This window comes from Drosophila suzukii, chromosome 3, assembly GCF_043229965.1.
Source record: "Drosophila suzukii chromosome 3, CBGP_Dsuzu_IsoJpt1.0, whole genome shotgun sequence".
NCBI lineage: Eukaryota > Metazoa > Arthropoda > Insecta > Diptera > Drosophilidae > Drosophila > Drosophila suzukii.
In genome coordinates, this window is record NC_092082.1 from 50,326,068 (window position 1) to 50,346,555 (window position 20,488).

General features: G+C 45.1%; 2 protein-coding genes across 11 annotated transcripts in view; one reads left to right on the forward strand and one right to left on the reverse strand.

Annotated features, from left to right (window-relative positions):
- The window catches only part of Myo81F (Myosin 81F), a 2,624,640-nt gene that overhangs the window by 1,711,094 nt on the left and 893,058 nt on the right, over positions 1-20,488 (reverse strand). The gene's annotated exons all lie outside the window — the stretch shown is intronic.
- On the forward strand, positions 10,977-16,383 carry LOC139353003 (uncharacterized). Its single transcript, XM_070996021.1, has 2 exons — positions 10,977-12,099; positions 15,711-16,383. The coding sequence occupies exons 1-2, from the start codon at positions 11,143-11,145 to the stop codon at positions 15,735-15,737; spliced, it is 984 nt and encodes a 327-aa protein (XP_070852122.1). The 5' UTR covers positions 10,977-11,142; the 3' UTR covers positions 15,738-16,383.

Below are 20,488 nucleotides of genomic sequence, written 5' to 3' on the forward strand. Positions count from 1 at the left end.
GAGTGCCACGTGCCACAGGGAAGTCGGCCAAGACGTAGGACTCCAGTTGGAAGCCGTAAGCAGAAGACAAAAGGGTCAGCCATAAAGCCCTATATAAGGCCGCGGAGCGCTTGTAACTGGACTAGTCGATCACAAGGAGACAATTCTTTAAGATCAGTCAGTTATCAAAGTCAATTTTCTCTTGTCACAACCACACCACATCGTCCTGCGACGAGGAGCCGTGAGCTCAGGGGAAAAGTTGTCAGCACAGTAACTCTCCAAAACTACAAGTGCCAGAGAACAACACTACTAGGAAGCCAAGTCCCGGAACAACGATCGTCAAAGACCTCAACAGTCAGAGACCACGAGACCAACCAAGCAACCCACCCGTTTTAATAAGTTAACCCAGAATAAATCCACTGTAAACCTTAGAATTCTGTGCTCTGTCACTGATCTACGGGGCAGTCACATCAACATACATTTGGTGGGACGAACACACAATTTACTGAGCTACGAGCCACGAGCGTAAGTTGCACTCAGTATGCATCAGTACTGCCCGATTGGCGGTCTTCCCGTTGAAAGTATCCATTCTACTCCAATACATCAAGGCTGATTTACCGATGGAGTGGGTGAATGACTCATCATACACTTTCACTGGAGTAGATTTTTGCGTATCATTTTACTATAAAATCGAAGCCATTGATCAAATGCTATATTTGCGTATTCATCACTTCAGCTTTGATTAGTTAGGCACCGTTTCATCTCTACTAGACGTCGTCCATGTGAAATCTGGTCAGACAACGAGAACAATTTCGTAGGTGCCAACGACGAGGTGAAGCAACTTGAGCAGCTATATACAAGGGACAAGCAGCTCTCCTCACTAAGGCGGACTTTGTGAGGCCGCAGTAAAACGGCCAATCATCACTTCTACCGCTTTGCTGCTAGCTTTGTGCTTAGCTTCGAGAATTTGCGCACTATTGTTTGCCACATTACTGCAATTATTAACTCACGCCCGTTGCATACATTTCGGAGCACCCAGATGACATCGATGCGCTAAGGCCAGCTCATTTTTTGGGTACAACACCACGTAAATCGCTTGCAGTTCCTGACGTCACTGCCCTAAACTTTTATCGCCTCGATCGTTGGCAACGTATACAATATCTTCAACAGGCGTTCTGGTGTCGCTGGATAGAGAAATATCTAACTCTTCTGCAGGAGAGATTTAAGTGCAGATCTTCCAAGCCTTCTCTTGAAGTCGGTGACGTGGTCCTGGTAAAGAACGAAAACTTGCCCACGCTAACTTGTCAAAAATGATCATCGGAGCAGATGGATTAGCAAGAGCCGCCCAGCTATAAACTTCTGCTAGTACCAAAACAAGAGCTGTCCCCAAACTGTGCTTTCTTCCGAAGACGGATATTGAAGGGCCGTATCCTCCAACGTGGGGAATATGTTCAGCTAAGTGCTTAAGCAGGCAGCGCCACCTAACTGTTAATATCTAAGAGAGTTGGCGCAGCATGACAGTCAATCCACTCATTTGTCGCTTCGCTTTGAAGCTAGCCCCGCCACCCTTTTTGTTACTTAGATTTTGGTTCGTCTTTGCTTAAAGTCGACTTGGAAATTATTTAAATTGAATTAATTTTTGTGTTCCTATTGACTTGAAAACTAGCCCACAACAACACAAAACACAGAGACGGAAACTCTCAAAAAACCCTCGGATAAGCTGAACACTGGTTTCACCATCCGCACCAGCACGGTCCCGAAAGGGCCGCATCCCAAACTGGGGATGACGGGTGGCAGAAAGCCAGCCGCGGTAGGCACTGCCAAGGCGCTCGGGCCACCCGCTGGAGCAAACAAGTATACCTACGCAGAAAGGCGGACTGCCGTCCAGACTATGCACTCTCATTCTAGGAGCACCGTTGCCACACCTTCGCCTGAATGGCTAAAGAAGGTAGAGTGGGCAAGGAAGGTGCTTCCTAACTACGGGCAGGATAAGCCCACTCAAGAAGGGACTCAGGCAGCGATCCCTCGAACTACCCGGACCATCGGCGAAGAGATCTAAGATCCAGCCATCAGTCTCGTTCGCCAAATTACGAAGGACCGAGTCCTACTCGGCCTAATTGATAGGGGAAATCCGGAGGGCAGGATCCCCAGTAACAAGTGGAAGGCAGTGGAGTCCCACCTTTCCGTCATTTGCCTGCGCATGGTACGGGAGAAGCCAGGCACCTCGCCCTGCTGCATGGACGCGGGCTGGTACCAGGGCAGCGCCAAGGTGGGGGCCTGCGACAGCCAGCGGTCGGCCGACCTGTACAAACAGGCGACGAGCAAGCTCGGTGAGGTATACGAAGCGGCGAACATCGTCGCACTACACTGGTGTGATGACCCACAGGGAAACCAAGGGAAAGGAAAAACCCCCCCTGGTGGACCCAACAAATACCAACCCTCAGAACAATTGCAGCTGCCTGTTTAACAGAGCAAAGACGGGAAATGAGGACACTAACTGGCAAAACTACAAGTATGAACTAGCCTCTAACAATAAGGCTATTAGAAGAGAAAATCGAACTGCATGGCAGATCTTCTGCTATGACATAGAAAAATCGACTGATACCGCAAGGCACAGAAAAAAATCTCTCTAAGACAGCCGGGCCTTTGGGCTATCTTCAAAAAGCAAAAGGTTCATGGTCAGACTTTAGTAAAGAGTTCTTGGATCTGCTCCTAGTCGCTCACTTCCCGGGGAGCCAACAAACAGGTCATCCTCCAGAAAGAGGAACAGGAGAGGGAATCGAATTAGATCCACTCCTATCAGACCGCAACATGAAATGGTCCATTCATGGTTTCAAACCATACAAATCGCCGAGACCGGACGGGATAACAACGGCCCACATCCAACAAGCAGGACAAATAGCCATAAACTGGTCGAAGAAAATCTTCCAATCCATCCTGGCGGTAGGAGAACTACCAACAACATGGCAAGAAACGAAGGTGGCTTTCATTCCCAAGGTAGGGAAGGCCACTCACACTACAACAAAGGATTCTAGGCCTATAAGCCTAACATCATTCCTGCTTAAGAGCTCTGAAAGAATGATAAGCCTACACATAGGGGCCACCGACACAAATATCAGAAGCACAGCACGCTTACAGCAAAGCTAAGTCAACAGAATCGGCGCTACACTTGGTGGTAAGCAGCATCGAGAAATCACTCAGCATCAAGGAATACACACTGATCGCCTTCCTGGATATAGAGGGAGCCTTCAATAGCGTGCTCCCCACTGCTATAACAGAATCTCTCACAGAACTAGGGGTGAGGCTACTCCATAAATTGCTGATAAGCAGAAGGGTCACAGCCACACCAGGGACCTCAACCCAGACTAGACTAGTGAACAGAGGCACCCCGCAAGGAGGTGTACTATCATCCCTCTTGTGGAATATCGCAGTAAATAAACTACTGCGGATTCTGGAGGGAGGAGGTTGTAAGGCATACGCAGACGACGTCGCCAGTATCTTTAATGGAAAATATCCACAAACACTTTGCGATCTTATGACCGCTAAACTTAAAATACTATCGGAATGGACGATATAGAACGGACTTGGGGTTCATCCCTCGAAAATGGAACGTGTTCAATTTACAAATAGATACAAAACTCCACAACTCAAGCCACCTATTCTAAACAATTGTAATCTCTATTTTAGCGATCGCGCCAGATACTTGGGGTTAGTATTAGATAAGCGTCCCAAATGGGGCTTAAATAACCAAGAGAGAACCAAGAAAGCGACCATTGCACTTTACTCCTGTAAAAAAGCAACTAGAATAGTCAACTGGATATACACAGCGGTAGTCAAGCCAATCCTACTAAATGGAGTGGCTCTGTGGTGGACCGCTCTACACAAACAATACATACTGACTCCTATAAACAAGGTACAGCGAATGACGGCTTTGTGCATTAGTGGAGGCCTTCGAACCACCCCGAATGAAGCGCTGAGTGCGATCTTGAACCTCCCTAGCCTGGACTTAGCAGGCATGGAAAGGGCCAAATCGGCAGATATTCGACTGAGGGGCACCGGGCAGTTGAAAGCCACATTTTATGGCCATGCTAAAATTCTCCAACATGATAGATCGATTCCGAAGACAACGGATCCATGCAAATCCATTGAATATAGTCACACAACCTTTGAGGCCCTGATTCCAGATAGAGAGTGGGAACATGGTCGACCGGTCACGACGGACGCAATCTGCTCCTATACCGACGGCTCCAAATAGCAAGGGCAAGTTGGCAGAGGTGTATACTCCGAACAATTAGATATCAGGAAGTCATTCAGGCTCCCGGACCACTGTAGCGTCTTCCAGGCGGAGGTCCACGCTATAAAAGAACCACTAACCTGTTTAGGGAACATAAGCCTCCAAAGAGGACTTCTAAACATATAAAGTGACAGCCAAGCGTTTATTAAATCGATCTACTTGACAAACACCAACTCCCGTACAATAGCAGACTGTCGCAGATCTCTCCACGAGATGACCAATCAGTTTACTATCAGCCTAATATGGGTTCCGGGTCACCGGGATATCGTAGGCAACTGCATAGCGGACGAGTTAGCCAGGCAGGGCACCATCAAGCCTCTCCTCCCAGGAAAAGAGAATGTAGGTATGCCCATGGCAACTTGCAAGCTAAATATAAAAATCTACTTTAACAAACTAGCCAACACCCATTGGTGTCACCAGACATGGCCTGTGATAAGCAACAAAAAAATTAAATAAAATTCAGCCGCACAGAGTGTGGCATGTTGATTCGAGCTTTTAGAGGCCACTGGTTTGTTGGCACACATGCCGGCAGTCTAAAAGCCCCACAAAATGATTTCTGCAGAAGCTGAAGGGATGAGGAAGAAGAGGAAACGGTAGATGGCAAATCACTTTACTATCAGCTTAATATGGGTTCCGGGTCACCGGGTCATAGCGGACGAATTAGCCAGGCAGGGCACCACCAAGCCTCTCCTCCCAGGAGAGGAAAATGTCGGTATGCCCATGGCTACTTGCAAGCTAAACATAAAAAACCACTTCAACGCACTAGCCAACACCCATTGGCAAAATGCACCACAGTGTCGCATCTCTCACCAGACATGGCTTGTGATAAACAACAAAAAAACCTCGGAGTTACTCAAGCTCAGCCGCACAGAGTGTGGCATGTTGATTCGAGCTCTTACAGGCCACTGGCTTGTTGGCGCACATGCCGGCAGGCTAAAAGCCACAAAAAATGACTTCTGTAGAAGCTGCAGGGATGAAGAAGAAAATGAAACGGTAGAACACCTTCTCTGCTTCTGCCCAGTCCTATGGAGACTCAGACTGAAACACTTAGGAAGTCCCTTCATCGACGGTCTTACCAAAATATGGGAGAATAATCTCAAAAACATAAGTACCTTTATAAAATCTTCCGGGTGGAAGACATGCTGATCAGTTTTACACAAGCTGAAAATTACTAGATACGGGACCCTAGAGAAAAAAAAACGAGATCGTGCAGTATCACAATGGACCCATAGAGGTCTAAGTGTGTCGGACCATAGTCCGACAGCCGCCCTAACGTAACCTAACTTTTGGTCGTTTTAATTATTAAGATTCTTTATTATAAAGCTCACCCTAGCCGCAAGAGGTCAAATTTCAGGTCTAGAATTGGTTTAATTATAGAACAAAATGCTTTACTGAAATAAGTGTATACAGATCTGTAGATTTTTCATAAAACCATTCGTTACAAATGAAGTAATCAGTTTTATGTAATTATAATCAAATTAATTTTCTGAAGTAATGAAAGATATCACAAAGCTTTCTTTGATTAGGAATGGATGCTAGCTTGGTTTCCTTCCTGGTACGGAAGTCCAGAGGAAATCGCTACTGGGAATCAGTTCTTTCTTCCCCTCCACCCAGTGGTAGGCCGAAAACTGCGTGTGGTCTTTGATGGATCCTTTCGCGACGCTAATGACACTCTTTTCACAGAGCCCAGTATCTAACGCGATCTATTTGCTGTATGCCTACGCTTTCGAATGTACAACTTCGCGTTCTCAGCGGACATCGTTAAAATGTTCCTTCAAATATGGGTAAACGAAAAGCACAGAAACTACCAGAAGATCGTTTGGAGAGAGGATCCATTCGATCCAATCATGCATTTCCAATTGTGCACTGTAACCTACGAAACTTCATGTGCACCCTTCCTGGCTGTACGAGTGCTGGAACAACTCGCCGTGGATCATCAAGAGAAACACCCGAATGCTTCAAAAATCCTACTGGAGGATTTTTATGTCAATGATGTTCTTAATGGGTCAAACAATGAGGATGAACTACGTCGAAACCGACACGAGTTGATTCAGCTGATGCCGTGCGCAAATCTGGTACTCGGGAAATGGGTATTCAATACCTCATTCATACTAACGGATGATACCGACGCACAGTCGTCGCCAGTTAAGGTTCTCGGACTATACTGACATCCTGGAAAGGACATTCTAACTTACAACATAGGTCTAGCGGCAAATCCTGATTGCACAAAGAGACAAGTCTTGTCCGACGTCTCCAGGATATTTGATTCTCTTGGACTCTTAGCACCAATTGTAATACAGTTTAAGATTATTTTCCAAAAACTCTGGCTCTTAAACTTGGATTGGGATGACCCGCTCCCAACCAAACTAGCGGACAACTGGCTGAAGTGGAGAGCAGATCTAGTCACTCTACAAAAATTGCAATTACTAGCTTCGTTGCCAACGACGCAGACAATATCAAGCTCCACGGATTTTCGGATGCTTTAACCAAGGCGTATGCTGCTGTGGTGTACAGCAGAGTTACAAATTACGACGGATGCATCTCGGTGTCTCTTGTGGCTGCGAAGACAAGGGTGGCGCCACTGAAAAAACAATCCTTGCCACGCCTGGAGCTTTGTGCAGCACTTCTTCTAAGCCAACTTATCCGTTCGATCTCTTCTGGATTACGCCACAAGAACATAACTGTTTTTGCCTGTTCCGACTCATCAATAGTGCTCTCGTGGTTATCCTATGCACCAGCCCAACTAAAGACTTTTGTTGGAAACAGAACCTCGGAAATCCTTAACACTATTCCTAAGAAGGCCTGGCGGCACGTAGTCTCCAAATCAAACCCAGCTGACCGCGCTTCCAGGGGTCTGATGGCTGCTGACCTCATCGACTTCCATTTGTGGTGGAATGGACCTTTGTGGCTACGGGACCAGGATCAATACCTGGTAACGTTGAACGATTCACATTTTGGTTTATCTTTTTCAGACAAACGCATTCAAGGAGAAGTCAAGTCCAACTGTTTGACTACAGTGGCTGTTGCAACTCAGGTTCATCCACTCGATGAGCTGATCGCACGAGTTTCTTCTTGGCTCAAGCTCGTTCACATTGTCGTCTATGTGAAGCGATTCATTCAACGCACACAAAATCCGTCCTGCGATAGGGCCTCAAGAGCTCTTACATTTGAAAAGATTAAGGCAGCAAGGATCATTTGTATAAAACACGCGCAACGCTGATTTCCCGAGGACTATAAATTGCTCCTTGCCAAGAAACCCCTAAGAAACCGATCGCAGCTGGTCAAACTTGCACCAATGATAGACGAAAACGATGAAGGTAGGCGGACGACTGCACCAATCTCAATTGTCACGAGAGGCAAAACACCCAGTTTTGCTAACAAAAACGCACCGAATCTCGAAGCTGAACCTGGAACACGAGCACCGAGAAAATCTTCACCCTGGCATTTCTTTCCTGTTTGTAATCGTTCGTCAGAGATTCTGGATAATTGGAGCACGTTATCTCATTCGCAGAATAACACACAACGGTTTATCCTGCTTTCGTCAACGCTACCACACTGCCCAACAAAAAATGGCTCATTTACCCAGCGTGCGTGTCACTCAAGCCCTTCCATTTGTCAATACTGGTTGCGATTATGCAGGTCCACTCTTTCTAAAGGATGCCAAAGTTCGGAAGCCACGTATCAGCAAGGGCTACATTTGCCTGTTCGTCTGCATGGTCACCTCGGCCATACACCTGGAACTTGCCACAGACCTGACAACAGAAACCTTCTTGGCTGCCTTGCGGCGCTTCGTATCCCTACGTGGCAAGTGTAGTAAGATCTACAGCGACAACGGAACAAACTTTATTGAAGCTACGAACGAAATGCAAGAATTGCTTTCATCACAACGACACAAGGACATCGACACATCCACTCTGGCGGATGATGGAATTCAGTGGGTACTCATTCCCCCTAGAGCTCCTCATTGGGGAGGGAAATGGGCGTCAGCAGTTCGCTGTGTCAAACTTCAAACAAATGCGCACCTTGCTTGCTCAAATCAGCGCAGTGATGATTTTACGCCCCTTATGCTACACATCGGATACGAAAAAAGACTACTTATCACCCGCCCACTCCTTAATTGGGAGACCGTTAACCACCGTGCCAGATCCAGACTTAAGCCACATCCCTGTGGGCCGATTAGGATATTTGCAGAGCATCCAGGCTATGCTTCAAGGATTCTGGAAGAAATGGCATTAGGAGAGCCTTACTACTCTGCAACAACGTCCGAAATAGACCACTTCAACACCAAATCTATCGATTGGTGATGTAGTTCTCGTTATGGAGTCCAATACACCACCAGCATCTTGGCACATCGCACGGATTATAGAAACCTATCCAGGGAAGGACAACATCGTTCGAGCAGTCAAACTGAAGACATTAACCGGTGGCTGTTTTGCCCAGTTCAAAAACTGTGTTTGTGTGTGTGGTATAAGTATTGGCATGTAGATTAGTATTAATTAATAAAGAAATCAACTTTTATTTCCACTACATCTTAAGAATTTTTTCACAGACTGAAGCGTTATTAGTGTTTGTGAAAGTGCACTTCGCTGAAAAAATTGCACTGCTTGAGAACCCCTAAAATCTGTATGCTGAATCTTTGCATTACGGATGTAATCCGTTCTCTTGGAATCGTAACCCTCACAAGGCACTTGAAATCAATAGAGGTTCGGCAGCGCCCTATTAAGTGAGCTTAGGGAATTGTTCTGCTCATCCGCTGATTGCTGACGTATAACGTAGATGTTCGTGTGACTTAGGCATGGGACTTCGGGTCTTTTTTTTCTCAGCTTCGGCGCGCTTTTATGCTGCTACGGCAGATGTTCGGCGTCACAGAGCGACAGAAATCAAAATCATTTCCTGTTCAGCCGTTGACAGAGAAAGACCACGCTGCTCAACTTTTTGATACACACTGAAAAAAACGAAATTCGACGGAAATTGGGAAATGCAATATTTCTTTATAGAAAATATTGAAGGGGACGCAGAAAGCGTAATATGTTATTCTACTTTTCCAATTAGTAAATTATATAACACAAAAAGACATTATTCTCTTAAATATTCGGACTTTAACGATTTAATTGATTGGAGAAAATTAAAGACGAATTTTGGAACGATGAAATTGCGTTATCCTCAAGGACCATTTCCCACAGAACTGATAAAATTAACCTGATTATTTTTTCTGCACAAAAGAGAAACTTTTAAGCTGCAAATATTTTTCTAGTTGTCTGGATGAAAGTAAACTAATAATTTTTGGGTTTACCTTTGTTATTTTGTATTTTATTTGTTATTCTTTCCGACGTTTGAAAATAATTTTAAAAAATATACCCCCAATTTTTTTTTCAAATATTTTTGCTAAGTGCAAAGAAGAGAAACGTCAAGCTTCAGCTTCACTCACACTATTGCAAAGCAAACTTGTGATGGCAAGACCGCTGATTTAGATCCTTCATCCACTCCAAATAACACCGGAACACAAAATTTAGCTTTGTGAAATTTCCAGAAACCATTTCTACTTTTCCATGATAATTGGGATCTTCTGAGTAAAAGTCTCATACTAGCTTTTGTGCCATCACCTACACATATCACGATATACATAGATAAAAATATAAAAAACCGATGTTTGCCCACATATTGTATTATGTGGCCAACATAATTCGACTTAAATTACATATTTTCGCTGAAGCGCACTCTTCATACATAGCGGCATTTCTAAAAAAATTGTGCTCCTATAATTTGTCAAATTTTAAATGGGTCACCATTTGGAATGCGAGTAAGCATATTCTTTTTTATAAACATAATAATTTATTATTCACTTAAGTCCGCACACATAACAAAAATGATTTGGAGATGTTTTATAATCATTTTTTAGGGACCTTAGGCTGTATTAAAAAATTTTTGTTCCGAAGACGATTTTCTTGATTAATCGGATTTTATAGATTGCCATGACTTAGATAGAAGTAGATTATATAAAAAATGATTTTGTTGCTATAACAACTCCAAAAAATATCCTCATTGTTCGGAGCAGATCGCCAGCGCCTAGTCATGCGCGCATAGGTGTACGACGGCACCTGCATCGCTCTCTGCTTATCTTTCGCCTTCTTTCTTATACCCATAAAGCTGTCGCTTATCTATTCAGCAACTACTTTGTAAGCCTGCATATGTCTATATGAAGATCTTGGAGCCAAGCTTTTTACACATTCACAGTCCGTCTGCCGCTCCGAATAAACGCTATACATTTTAATATAACCTATTCGTGCGTTATTAATTATAAATATAAGGGTGGCATATTTGTTGTCTTCCCCACAAACATTTGGTGACCCCGACGTGATAGCAGTTTTTATCGGAGTCTGCAGCTCGGTCTCGCGATTGTTTAATATAGTTTAAACAAACGCTTTGTTTCGCTGTCGTTATCGTGCATTCGGGCACAAACATACGAACACACATACATACATAAGTGCATATAAAAGTGCACAGCCGGCCGTTTGATTTTTTGTACATTTTGCGCTGTGAAAAAACACCAAATTTGTGTTGTGCAAATAATTCTTAACAAAGTGAATCGCATTTAATCTTTGTTAATAGCGCATATTACATATATACATGTACATATAGCCATACATACATTCGTTTGCCAGTTACATAATCCCCTGTTGCTAGGCAGGCAATTTATCGGCAAGAACAACAACAACAACAAAGTTAAAGGTTCCGTTGCATCTCGGCGACGCTTGTTAACCTTCACGTTTTCGCGGTAAAGGGTATACGGTGTTTTGTGCCTCTAACGCGGTCGGACATTTTACTTTACTTCATTTTCATTTCATTTTTTTCTTTCTCGTGATTGAAAAATGTCTGATACGGAAAACGCGGTTCGGGCTCAAAATGAATCCACAAGTGACGTCGACTACTACCGAGTCAAAGCCCAATCTATTTTGCGGCAAATGAGCTCGATGAAATGCTATTTAAACGCTGATGCAGTTAATCAGTTTGACGAATCTGATTTGCTGGCGCGAATGGAATGGATCAATTCCTTAAACCAGGCATTTGATTCTGCGCAGACATCGTTGGAAAGACTGGACTTTGCAGAGATCTCGAGCGACCATCGGATTGAATTTGCTGAAGTCTTCATGGATGTGAAGGCGAAACTAAGCCGAGGCTTGGCGGCTCATCGCAAGTCACAATTGCCGGCTTCAACCGCTGCAAATTCAACATCTATTGACATCACTAATAATGCGGATCTTTCTTTTCGATCTAGAAAGCCTCGGTTGCCAAATTTGGAAATTGCTCGTTTTCATGGATCCTACTCTGAGTGGCCAGATTTTCTTGCGACTTTCACTACGGTCATCGGAAATGATGATGAGCTAAGCGACATTGAAAAATTACAATATTTGCGTTCGAGTTTGGGCGGCGTGGCTCTGGAAACCATACGATCGCTCGAACCCTCGAATGCTAATTTTAAAAAGGCTATGAATTTGCTGGTTAATCGATTTGATAATAAAGTTTTACACTTTCAGGCACATGTTCAGGCAATATTCGGTTTAAAGGGTGTCGAGAAGGGATCTTCGAAGGGTCTTCGGGAGCTGAGCGATTGCATGAATTCGCATCTGCGAGCAATTCGAACCCTGGCCAATACGCAACAAATTTTGGATGGACTTTTAATTCACATCGTCACTCGGAAACTGGATCAGAGGACGCGGGAAAAATGGGAAGAGGATTTGTCAATCACTGAGCTGTCTACCTGGGATGCTATGGAGTCGATTTTGGAAAAGAGGTGCAGGATGATGGAAAACTTGGATCAAGCCTTGGTAACTCAAACACCAGGCCAGCAGGTGGGAAAAAACTTACACAAATATAACCAAAATTCACTTATTGCATCTGCTACTAACTCAAATCATTTGACATGCTTATTTTGCGATGCACGGGATCATTATTTGCCAAAGTGTCCTCGATTTTTAAATTTGAGTCCGAATCTTCGATATAGAGAAGCAAAGAAGTTGCACCTTTGCCTCAACTGTTTGCGCAAGGGGCATAGTTTGCAGCAATGCAAGTCGACTCACTGCAAGTATTGTCGCATGAAGCATCATTCATTATTACACATGAACCATGACCCATCCGCAACATCAACCTCATTTTCATCTCCATCATGCGATCCATCCTCGAGCTCTCAGCCATTACCATCTACTTCATCAGCATTAGTATCATGTTCGCATACATCATCGCATCCTGATCATCATTTACCAAGCCCTCCACCCAAAGCCTTAAATATTTTGCCGATCGACTACGTGTTGCTTCCAACTGCTATTATCTACGTCAGAAATAGAATTGGAGCATTTATGCCTTGCCGAGCAATTTTAGATTCGGCCTCCCAGCTAAACTTCATAACCTCTCGCTTAGCCAGCCAACTAAACTTGAATCACAGAAGATCGCAAACGTCGATTTCTGGGATAGGAGAATCTTCCATGATCTCTGATAAGACTGTCGATATTCTTGTGCAATCACGGGATGCAAGCTATCGAGCGGCATTCACAGCGGTTGTGACTCACAGTATTACTGATTATCAACCCCATTTCAATATAAATGCAACATCGTGGAGGATACCGCAAAACATTTCACTCGCTGACAATCAATCACAACGAATTGACCTTTTACTCGGCGCTGGGTTGTTTTTCGAAATAATTTCTATGGGACAAATTCATTTGGATAGGGCTTTGCCAACTCTTCAGAACACCAAGCTTGGTTGGATAGTCTCTGGAGGGTTATCATCGAACATGCCAACTCATAAGTCGGTTTTACAAGCCAGCATCAAGGACCCAGCTGATTATTCCGATGACACACTTTCCGCCATTGTAAAGCTATTTTGGGAAATTGAGGACTTCACTTCGTCTAAGCCATCTTTATTGCCGGAAGACTTGCGATGTGAGCAACTTTTTACTGAAAATTGCATTCGACTTGGAAACGGCCAATACTCTGTTCGTCTCTTGACCACTTCCGGATTCGAATCTTTAGGTGATTCTTATTGCTTGGCTCGTCGTCGTTTCAAGAGTTTGGAAGCTAAATTAGATAGAAACCCAGCCCTGAAAGCTCAGTATTCAGCATTTTTGAGGGAGTATATCGACCTAGGTCACATGTCTCTTGTAACTAAGGAACCGCCAGAAACACAATTCTTTTTGCCCCATCATTGCGTACATAAGCAGGAAAGCACGAGTACGAAGCTTCGTGTCGTTTTTGATGGATCTGCTAAAACAACTTCTGGTAGCTCTCTGAACGACTTACTTCTGGCATGACCAACAATTCAACAAAAAATCTTCAATATACTGCTTCGCTTTCGATTTTTTAAAGTTGCCCTTTGTGGAGATATCTGCAAGATGTTCCGTTGCGTGCGTGTTTCGTACCGGGATGATTTCTTGCAGTGCATCGTTTGGAGAGAGAGCTCCAGGAAAGAATTGAGTGTTTTTAAATTGAACACGGTGACTTACGGAACCAAGCCAGCTGCCTTCTTGGCTATAAGGGCCATGCATCAACTCTCTTACGATGAGGAGGAATCATTTCCTATTGGAGCAAAAATTGTTCGTAGAGATTTCTATGTGGATGATTTAATATCTGGTGGGGACTCAGTTGAGGAGGTGAGAGAAATTCGTCGTCAGGTGAAGGAATTACTGTCGCGAGGCCACTTTCCAATTCGCAAATGGTGTTCGAATGAGTCAGCAGCCCTGAAGGGAGAGTCCATCTTCTGATCAGCTCCTATTTCATTTTTCTCAACTGCCAATCAATCAACGACCCACTAAGCGGGTTGCATTGTCGACGATTGCCAAATTCTATGATCCACTCGGTTTAATAACTCCTATTATCACAAAATCTAAGATTTTTCTGCAATCTCTATGGAGTGCGAACGTGGATTGGGATGATGCACTGCCAGAGCCCATTCTTTCGTCATGGGGGGAGTTTCCGCAGCGCTTTTATTGGCTGAGCTAATCGTAAACGCCAAGGAAGCCATAGATTTTGATTGCACCTTTCATTGCTGGTCGGACTCGGCCATTGTGTTTGCGTGGATTCGGCAACCTCCGAGGGAGTTTAACGTTTTCGTATCAAACAGAATCGCGAAAATTCAGGAGATGACGAAAGACATGTCTTGGCATCACGTTCCTACAAACTTGAACCCGGCAGACGTCGTATCGCGAGGATGTACCCCAAGAGAATTGTTGGAACATTCCCTTTGGGCTAACGGGCCTCCATTCCTTCTGCAAAGCTCGTCAAATTGGCCGTCCCTGCTAGACTCAGTAAAGGATCTTCCAGAGCGCCGTTCTGTGGCTCTAATTGTAGCCGTTTGCATAGACAGTTCATCAAACTGCAAATTCCTCAACTCTTTCGATAAGTTGCAGCGCGTATTTGCATACATTTATCGATTCATTTCAAATTGCAGAGCCAAATCTGCGCCGTTAAAAGGTCGACTTTCGGTGGAGGAGATCAACTCTGGAACTGTACTTCTTCTGAGGAGCATCCAACAGGTTAACTTGGCGAAGGAGTATGGATCTCTTAGCCAGGGCAAGCCGTTTCCACAGAAAAGCAAGCTGGTTTCGCTTAGACCTATACTCGGCTCCGATGGGTTACTTCGCGTGGGTGGAAGGCTTCAGAACGCAAACTTGGACTACGACACGAGGCATCCGATACTGTTGCCCAAGGATCATCCAAACACCAAGGCGATCATCGTTTATTATCATGAGAAATATTTGCATGGAGGATCGCAGGCGCTGCTTGCCGCATTACGGCAAAGGTACTGGCCGATTGGAGGCCGCAAGTTCGTCGCCAGCGTTATCAACAAATGCGTCCGATGTTTCCGAATGAAGCCTGTTACTTGGGAGCACGTCATGGGTAGCCTTCCAGCAAATAGAGTGCAGCCTAATCCAGCTTTTCATACCACAGGAGTGGACTATTGTGGGCCATTCTATCATAAAGCAGAGGCCAGAAATAAGGCACCCCACAAGTGCTATATCGCCCTTTGTCTGTTTTTCCACGAAGGCTGCTCATTTGGAAGTGGTCCAGGATCTCACGACGGATTCTTTCATCGCAGCGCTGAGGAGATTCATCAGCCTTAGAGGCAGTCCGCGTACCATTTGGAGCGACAATGCTACAAACTTTGTCGGTGCAAAGAGAGAGCTTGCCGAGCTGAAAGAGCTCTTTTTGAGCGAGCAGCACACAGCATCGATATCTTCCGTCTGTTTAGCTGATGGGATCGATTGGAAGTTCATCCCTCCGCGTGCCCCGCACTTCGGTGGTTTATGGGAGGCCGCTGTGAAGCCAGCTAAATTTCACTTCTACAGAGTCGTCGGTGCATCCATCTTAGCCATCGATGAATTAAGAACTCTTGCATATGAGATTTCTGCCATCCTTAACTCCCGTCCACTCTGTCCAATTTCAGAAAATGCTGAAAGCCTTGAGGTGCTAACACCGGCGCATTTCCTGAAGGGTTCCAGCTACACTAAGTTTCCTGAGCCTGGCATTACTCATCTCCGCGAAGACCGCCTCAGCAGATGGCAGCGGGTTACCCAGATGCAGCAACATTTCTGGAAAAGGTGGAGCAGCGAGTATTTGTCCCTACTTCAAGAGAGGAGCAAGTGGCGCGTCGAACCGTCTAACATCAAGGTTGGACGCATAGTTTTGCTTAAGGAGGACAACGTTCCACCCTTGAGATGGCAGCTTGGGTGCATCCAAGAAGTCATACCCGGCGGGGACGGAGTCATCAGAGTAGCTATGGTCCGTACAGCTACGGGTCTGATCAAGAGAGCCGTCGCCAAGCTAGCCGTTCTGCCCATCGATTCCGAGATAGTTGGAACCTTACCTCTTCCAACGGGGGGAGTATGTTCGGAGCAGATCGCCAGCGCCTAGTCATGCGCGCATAGGTGTACGACGGCACCTGCATCGCTCTCTGCTTATCTTTCGCCTTCTTTCTTATACCCATAAAGCTGTCGCTTATCTATTCAGCAACTACTTTGTAAGCCTGCATATGTCTATATGAAGATCTTGGAGCCAAGCTTTTTACACATTCACAGTCCGTCTGCCGCTCCGAATAAACGCTATACATTTTAATATAACCTATTCGTGCGTTATTAATTATAAATATAAGGGTGGCATATTTGTTGTCTTCCCCACAAACACTCATGAAATCGCTTAAAAGAAATTAAAGCACACACGTCAATATATTCCAAGAAAAGCAAAAATTAATTCAATTTAAGAATTGTTCACGCCAAAGGTTAGGTTAGGTAGGAGTGGTTGGAGACTAAATTTTAGTCCCCTCACTTAGGCCACAATGGGCCCCTTGTGATACCACATGATCTCTGAAAAGATCCGTTTCCCTAGCTCATGGGTTATCTGCTTTCGCGAAGTATTCTGTTTTTCTTAAGAAACATAGTAGTTTTTGAATGCTTACGTCCTGAATGGCCGCAAGGTTCGGAAGTGTGTAGCTACCTAGGGTTTGAAAGCGCTTTAGGTTATGCGCTGGGCAGAAGCATAGGAGGTGTTCGATGCTCTCCTCTTCGTCTATCTGTTTGCAGCTGCGGCAGAAGTCGTGGTTACTTAGACCCAGCCGTATCGCATGAGTCCCTATAAGACAGTGGCCCGTGAGGGCATTTAGGAGAGTGGAGATGTTCTCCCTGCTACATTGAGGAGAGTTTTTGTTCTTTTCGTGTTGTAGTTTGGCCATGTGAGTCTAGAATTGTGGCATGTTGAGATTGAGTTCCAACGGTTGTTGGAAAGAGTATACAATCTCTGCCTGAGATGGAGCTTGCAGGTAGCCATGGGCATCCCTACCGTGTCCTTATCGCGAAGGATATCGGCGGTTGTCCCCTGTCTTGCTAGCTCGTCTGCTATGCAGTTGCCCTCAATGTTGCGGTGTCCAGGCACCCAGATGAGGTTGATACTCAGATGAGTGGCCATCTCGTTAAGAGATTTGCGGCATTCAGAGATTGTTTTTGAGCTCGTTGTGTAGGAGTCGAGGGCCCTGAGGGCAACTTGACTATCCGAGAAGATGAAGATATCTATGTCTTGATGTACAGACGTGTTCAGGTGGGTAGTGGCTTCCTGAATTGCAATCACTTCCGCTTGGAAAACACTACAGTGGTCTGGTAGGCGGAAAGAGACTTTTAAGTCAAGTTCGGGGGAAAAGACTCCCCCACCTGTTTGGGAGTTAAGCTTGGAGCCGTCAGTGTATATGTTGACGGCGTTTACGAATTGATGTGGGAGGTTGTCCCAGTCTGAACGGGTGGGTATATAAATTTTGTATCTTCTTTCGAAGTCGACTATGGGTGGGACGTAGTCTGTATAACGTGGTAGGGGAGAATGCTTTGATAGGATATTGGAGTGACCCGTGGAGCCTGTTGTCCATGCCGCTGGTTCACGGAGCCTCAGCGCTGTGGCTGATGCCCAGCTTTTGGCAAGTAGGTCCAGGGGTTGGAGATCGAGAATTGTATTTAGTGCCTCAGTGGCGGTAGTGCGCAGCGCCCCACTGATGCAGAGCTCTGCGCTTCTTTGGATCTTGTGAAGGGTCCGGAGGTTACAGTTTTTATCTAGAGAAGGCCACCAAACGATGTTTCCGTAGAGTAGAATGGGCCTGACTATTGCAGTTTATAGCCAGTGAACTATCATGGGGGAGAAACCCCACTTCCTCCCTATGGCTTTTTTACAAGCGAAGAGGGCTATGGCCGCTTTGCGTGTGCGATCTAGGATGTTATCAGTCCAGAGAAGCTTTTTGTCAAGAATGACACCTAGGTACTTTGCTTGGTTGCTAAAGGTTAGGCGCGTTTGGTGTAGTTTTGGGGGAACTAGAATTGGTACCCTGTACTTCCTTGTAAAGAGAACTAGTTCGGTTTTTTTCCGGGTTAACTCCCAGTCTACAGCCAGCTGTCCACCGGGAGAGGGTGGATAGGGCTGTTGTTGGAATATGGTTTAGAGCAAGGCAGCCGTGGAAGATGGCTGTCAGCCAGGGAAGGGACATATCTAGTGTCCGTTGTAACTGGGCCGGGAAGAACCCATCTGGGCCAGGTGATTTGAAGGGCTTGAAAGAGTTGACAGCCCACTGAATGCGGCCAGGGTTTGAAATGTTGTCAATACTCTGGTCGTCTAAATTCTCCTCTATGTGGAGGTCCTCCATTACATGGGTGTTCTTAGGGAAGTGGGTGTCTAACAGTAGTTCAAGGGTTTCCTGACTGTTTTCCGTCCAGCTGTCAGCATTGGTTTTAAGATAGCCAATGGTCGCTGGAGCTTTAGCTAGAATTTTTCTGAGTCTGGATGCCTCCGCAGTAGATTCTATACTACTGCAGAAGTTAGCCCAGACTCTTCGTTTTGATATTCTAATTTCCTTTTTGTATAGGCTTAGTTTTGTATGATATAAATTCCAGGAGGATTCGCTATTGTTGTATTTAGCTTTATTGAAGTAAGTTCTACACTCTCTTTTAAGGTTCGCTAGGGTTGGGTTCCACCATGGGGGTTTGTGCTTTGTTTTGACTGTTCTACTTGGGCAAGCCCTTTTTAAGGCCTCACCGCAGATATCAGTAAAAGTGTTAACTAGGCTATCTAATTCTTGACGGTTGCGTATGTGTGTCAGAGGAGCGGGTAGGTTCCTGTTAAGGAGATTTTTATAGTATCCCCAGTTGGTTAATCTTAGATTAGTTATGTTCTCGGCGGGAGGATGTTCTAGACTTATTGTAAATTCTATGTATCGGTGGTCCGAGAATGAGTGTTCGATCCCCACCTTCCACGCGTCTAGCTGGTTAAGTAAGGGATCAGATATTAGAGTAATATCTAGTACTTCCCTCCTATTTCTAGTGATGAAAGTTGGGTCATTACCTTTGTTGCAGATGAATAGATTTGATTGAAGGAGATAGTCGTAGAGTAACTCACCCCTTTCGTTGGTGTTTGTACTTCCCCATTGTATGTGGTGTGAGTTAGCGTCCCCACCCAGGATGAGTTCCTTAGATGAGTGAGTGCGTATGAGTTCTTGTGTAGTGGTGTTTGGTAGTGGCCCTTCGTAGTCGTGAGCCAGATAGAATGATGCTATGGTGTGATGGGTGTGTTCGTTTAGCTCCAGTCTGACCGTGGTAAGGTCGCCTTCGCTAAACCGTGGAATAAGAAATGTGTTAAAGTGTGACTTTGTAAGAATGCAGGTTCTGGTTTTACCCTTGTCCTTGGTGTAAAAAAGCTTGTATAGGGGGGTTGATAAGCCACAGATGTTGTTACCAACATTCCATGGCTCTTGAATGAGGACTACGTCTATGTTGCCTGTTGCCAGGCGGGTGAGGAGGGCAGCGGATGCTGCCTTGCTGTGGTGCAGATTAATTTGCAGAAACTGCACCATCTTTGGGACTGGGTTCGGGCTGGGTACCCTCCGCTTCCTCCGCTATGTCCTGGAGAACAGAGCGCCCTGGTCGGGTTGTGTCCTGGGTGCACAGCTGCTTCAGGCTCTCCGTCAGCTCCGAGTCGGTTGACACGTAGCCGGTGAGGGTGGCCTCTTCGTGATCTGGTTCGTCGTCGCTCGGAGTTCGTACGAAGCGCAGGCAGCCAGGTTGTCTGCCGCAAACTTATCGGTGTCATATATGCGCCAAAAGGGCGTTTAATTTCTGGAGGCAGTGTCGAGCGGCAGTCTTCCCCAGATGTCTATAACTCGTTCAGTTAAGGTGCTTAAGTAGCAGTTCTTCTTTCAAAATGTACTCTCGTGTTTTTCGTACCTTCATTCTTTGAAATTCCTACTGCTTTAGCGATCAAGACACCCCCGACCTAACACTTCGATCCAGTCGAAGGCAAATCTTATAATCTTTGGATTTTCCTCTCTTAGAGTTTTCTTGGCTTTCAACGGCGGCTCGAACCGCTTCAGATAAGTTCCACTTATTATTATTATTTGCCAATCACAAGCCAGTTTTTTAATCATATTGCGAATAACTTGTCTAAGTCAAAGATGATTAATCCCACGCAACGGCATTTAATTTATGTATTTCAACTCCGTTTATTTGAACACATAAAGCAATTCCAGTAGATATTCCAGTGCTACTATTCAACTCATATATATTATTCCTTAAATATATTTACACCCGTTACTCGTAGAGTAAAAGGGTATACTAGATTCATGAAAAATTATGTAACAGGCAGAAGGAAGCATTTCTGACCCCATACAGTATATATATTCTTGTTCAGGATCACTAGCCGAGT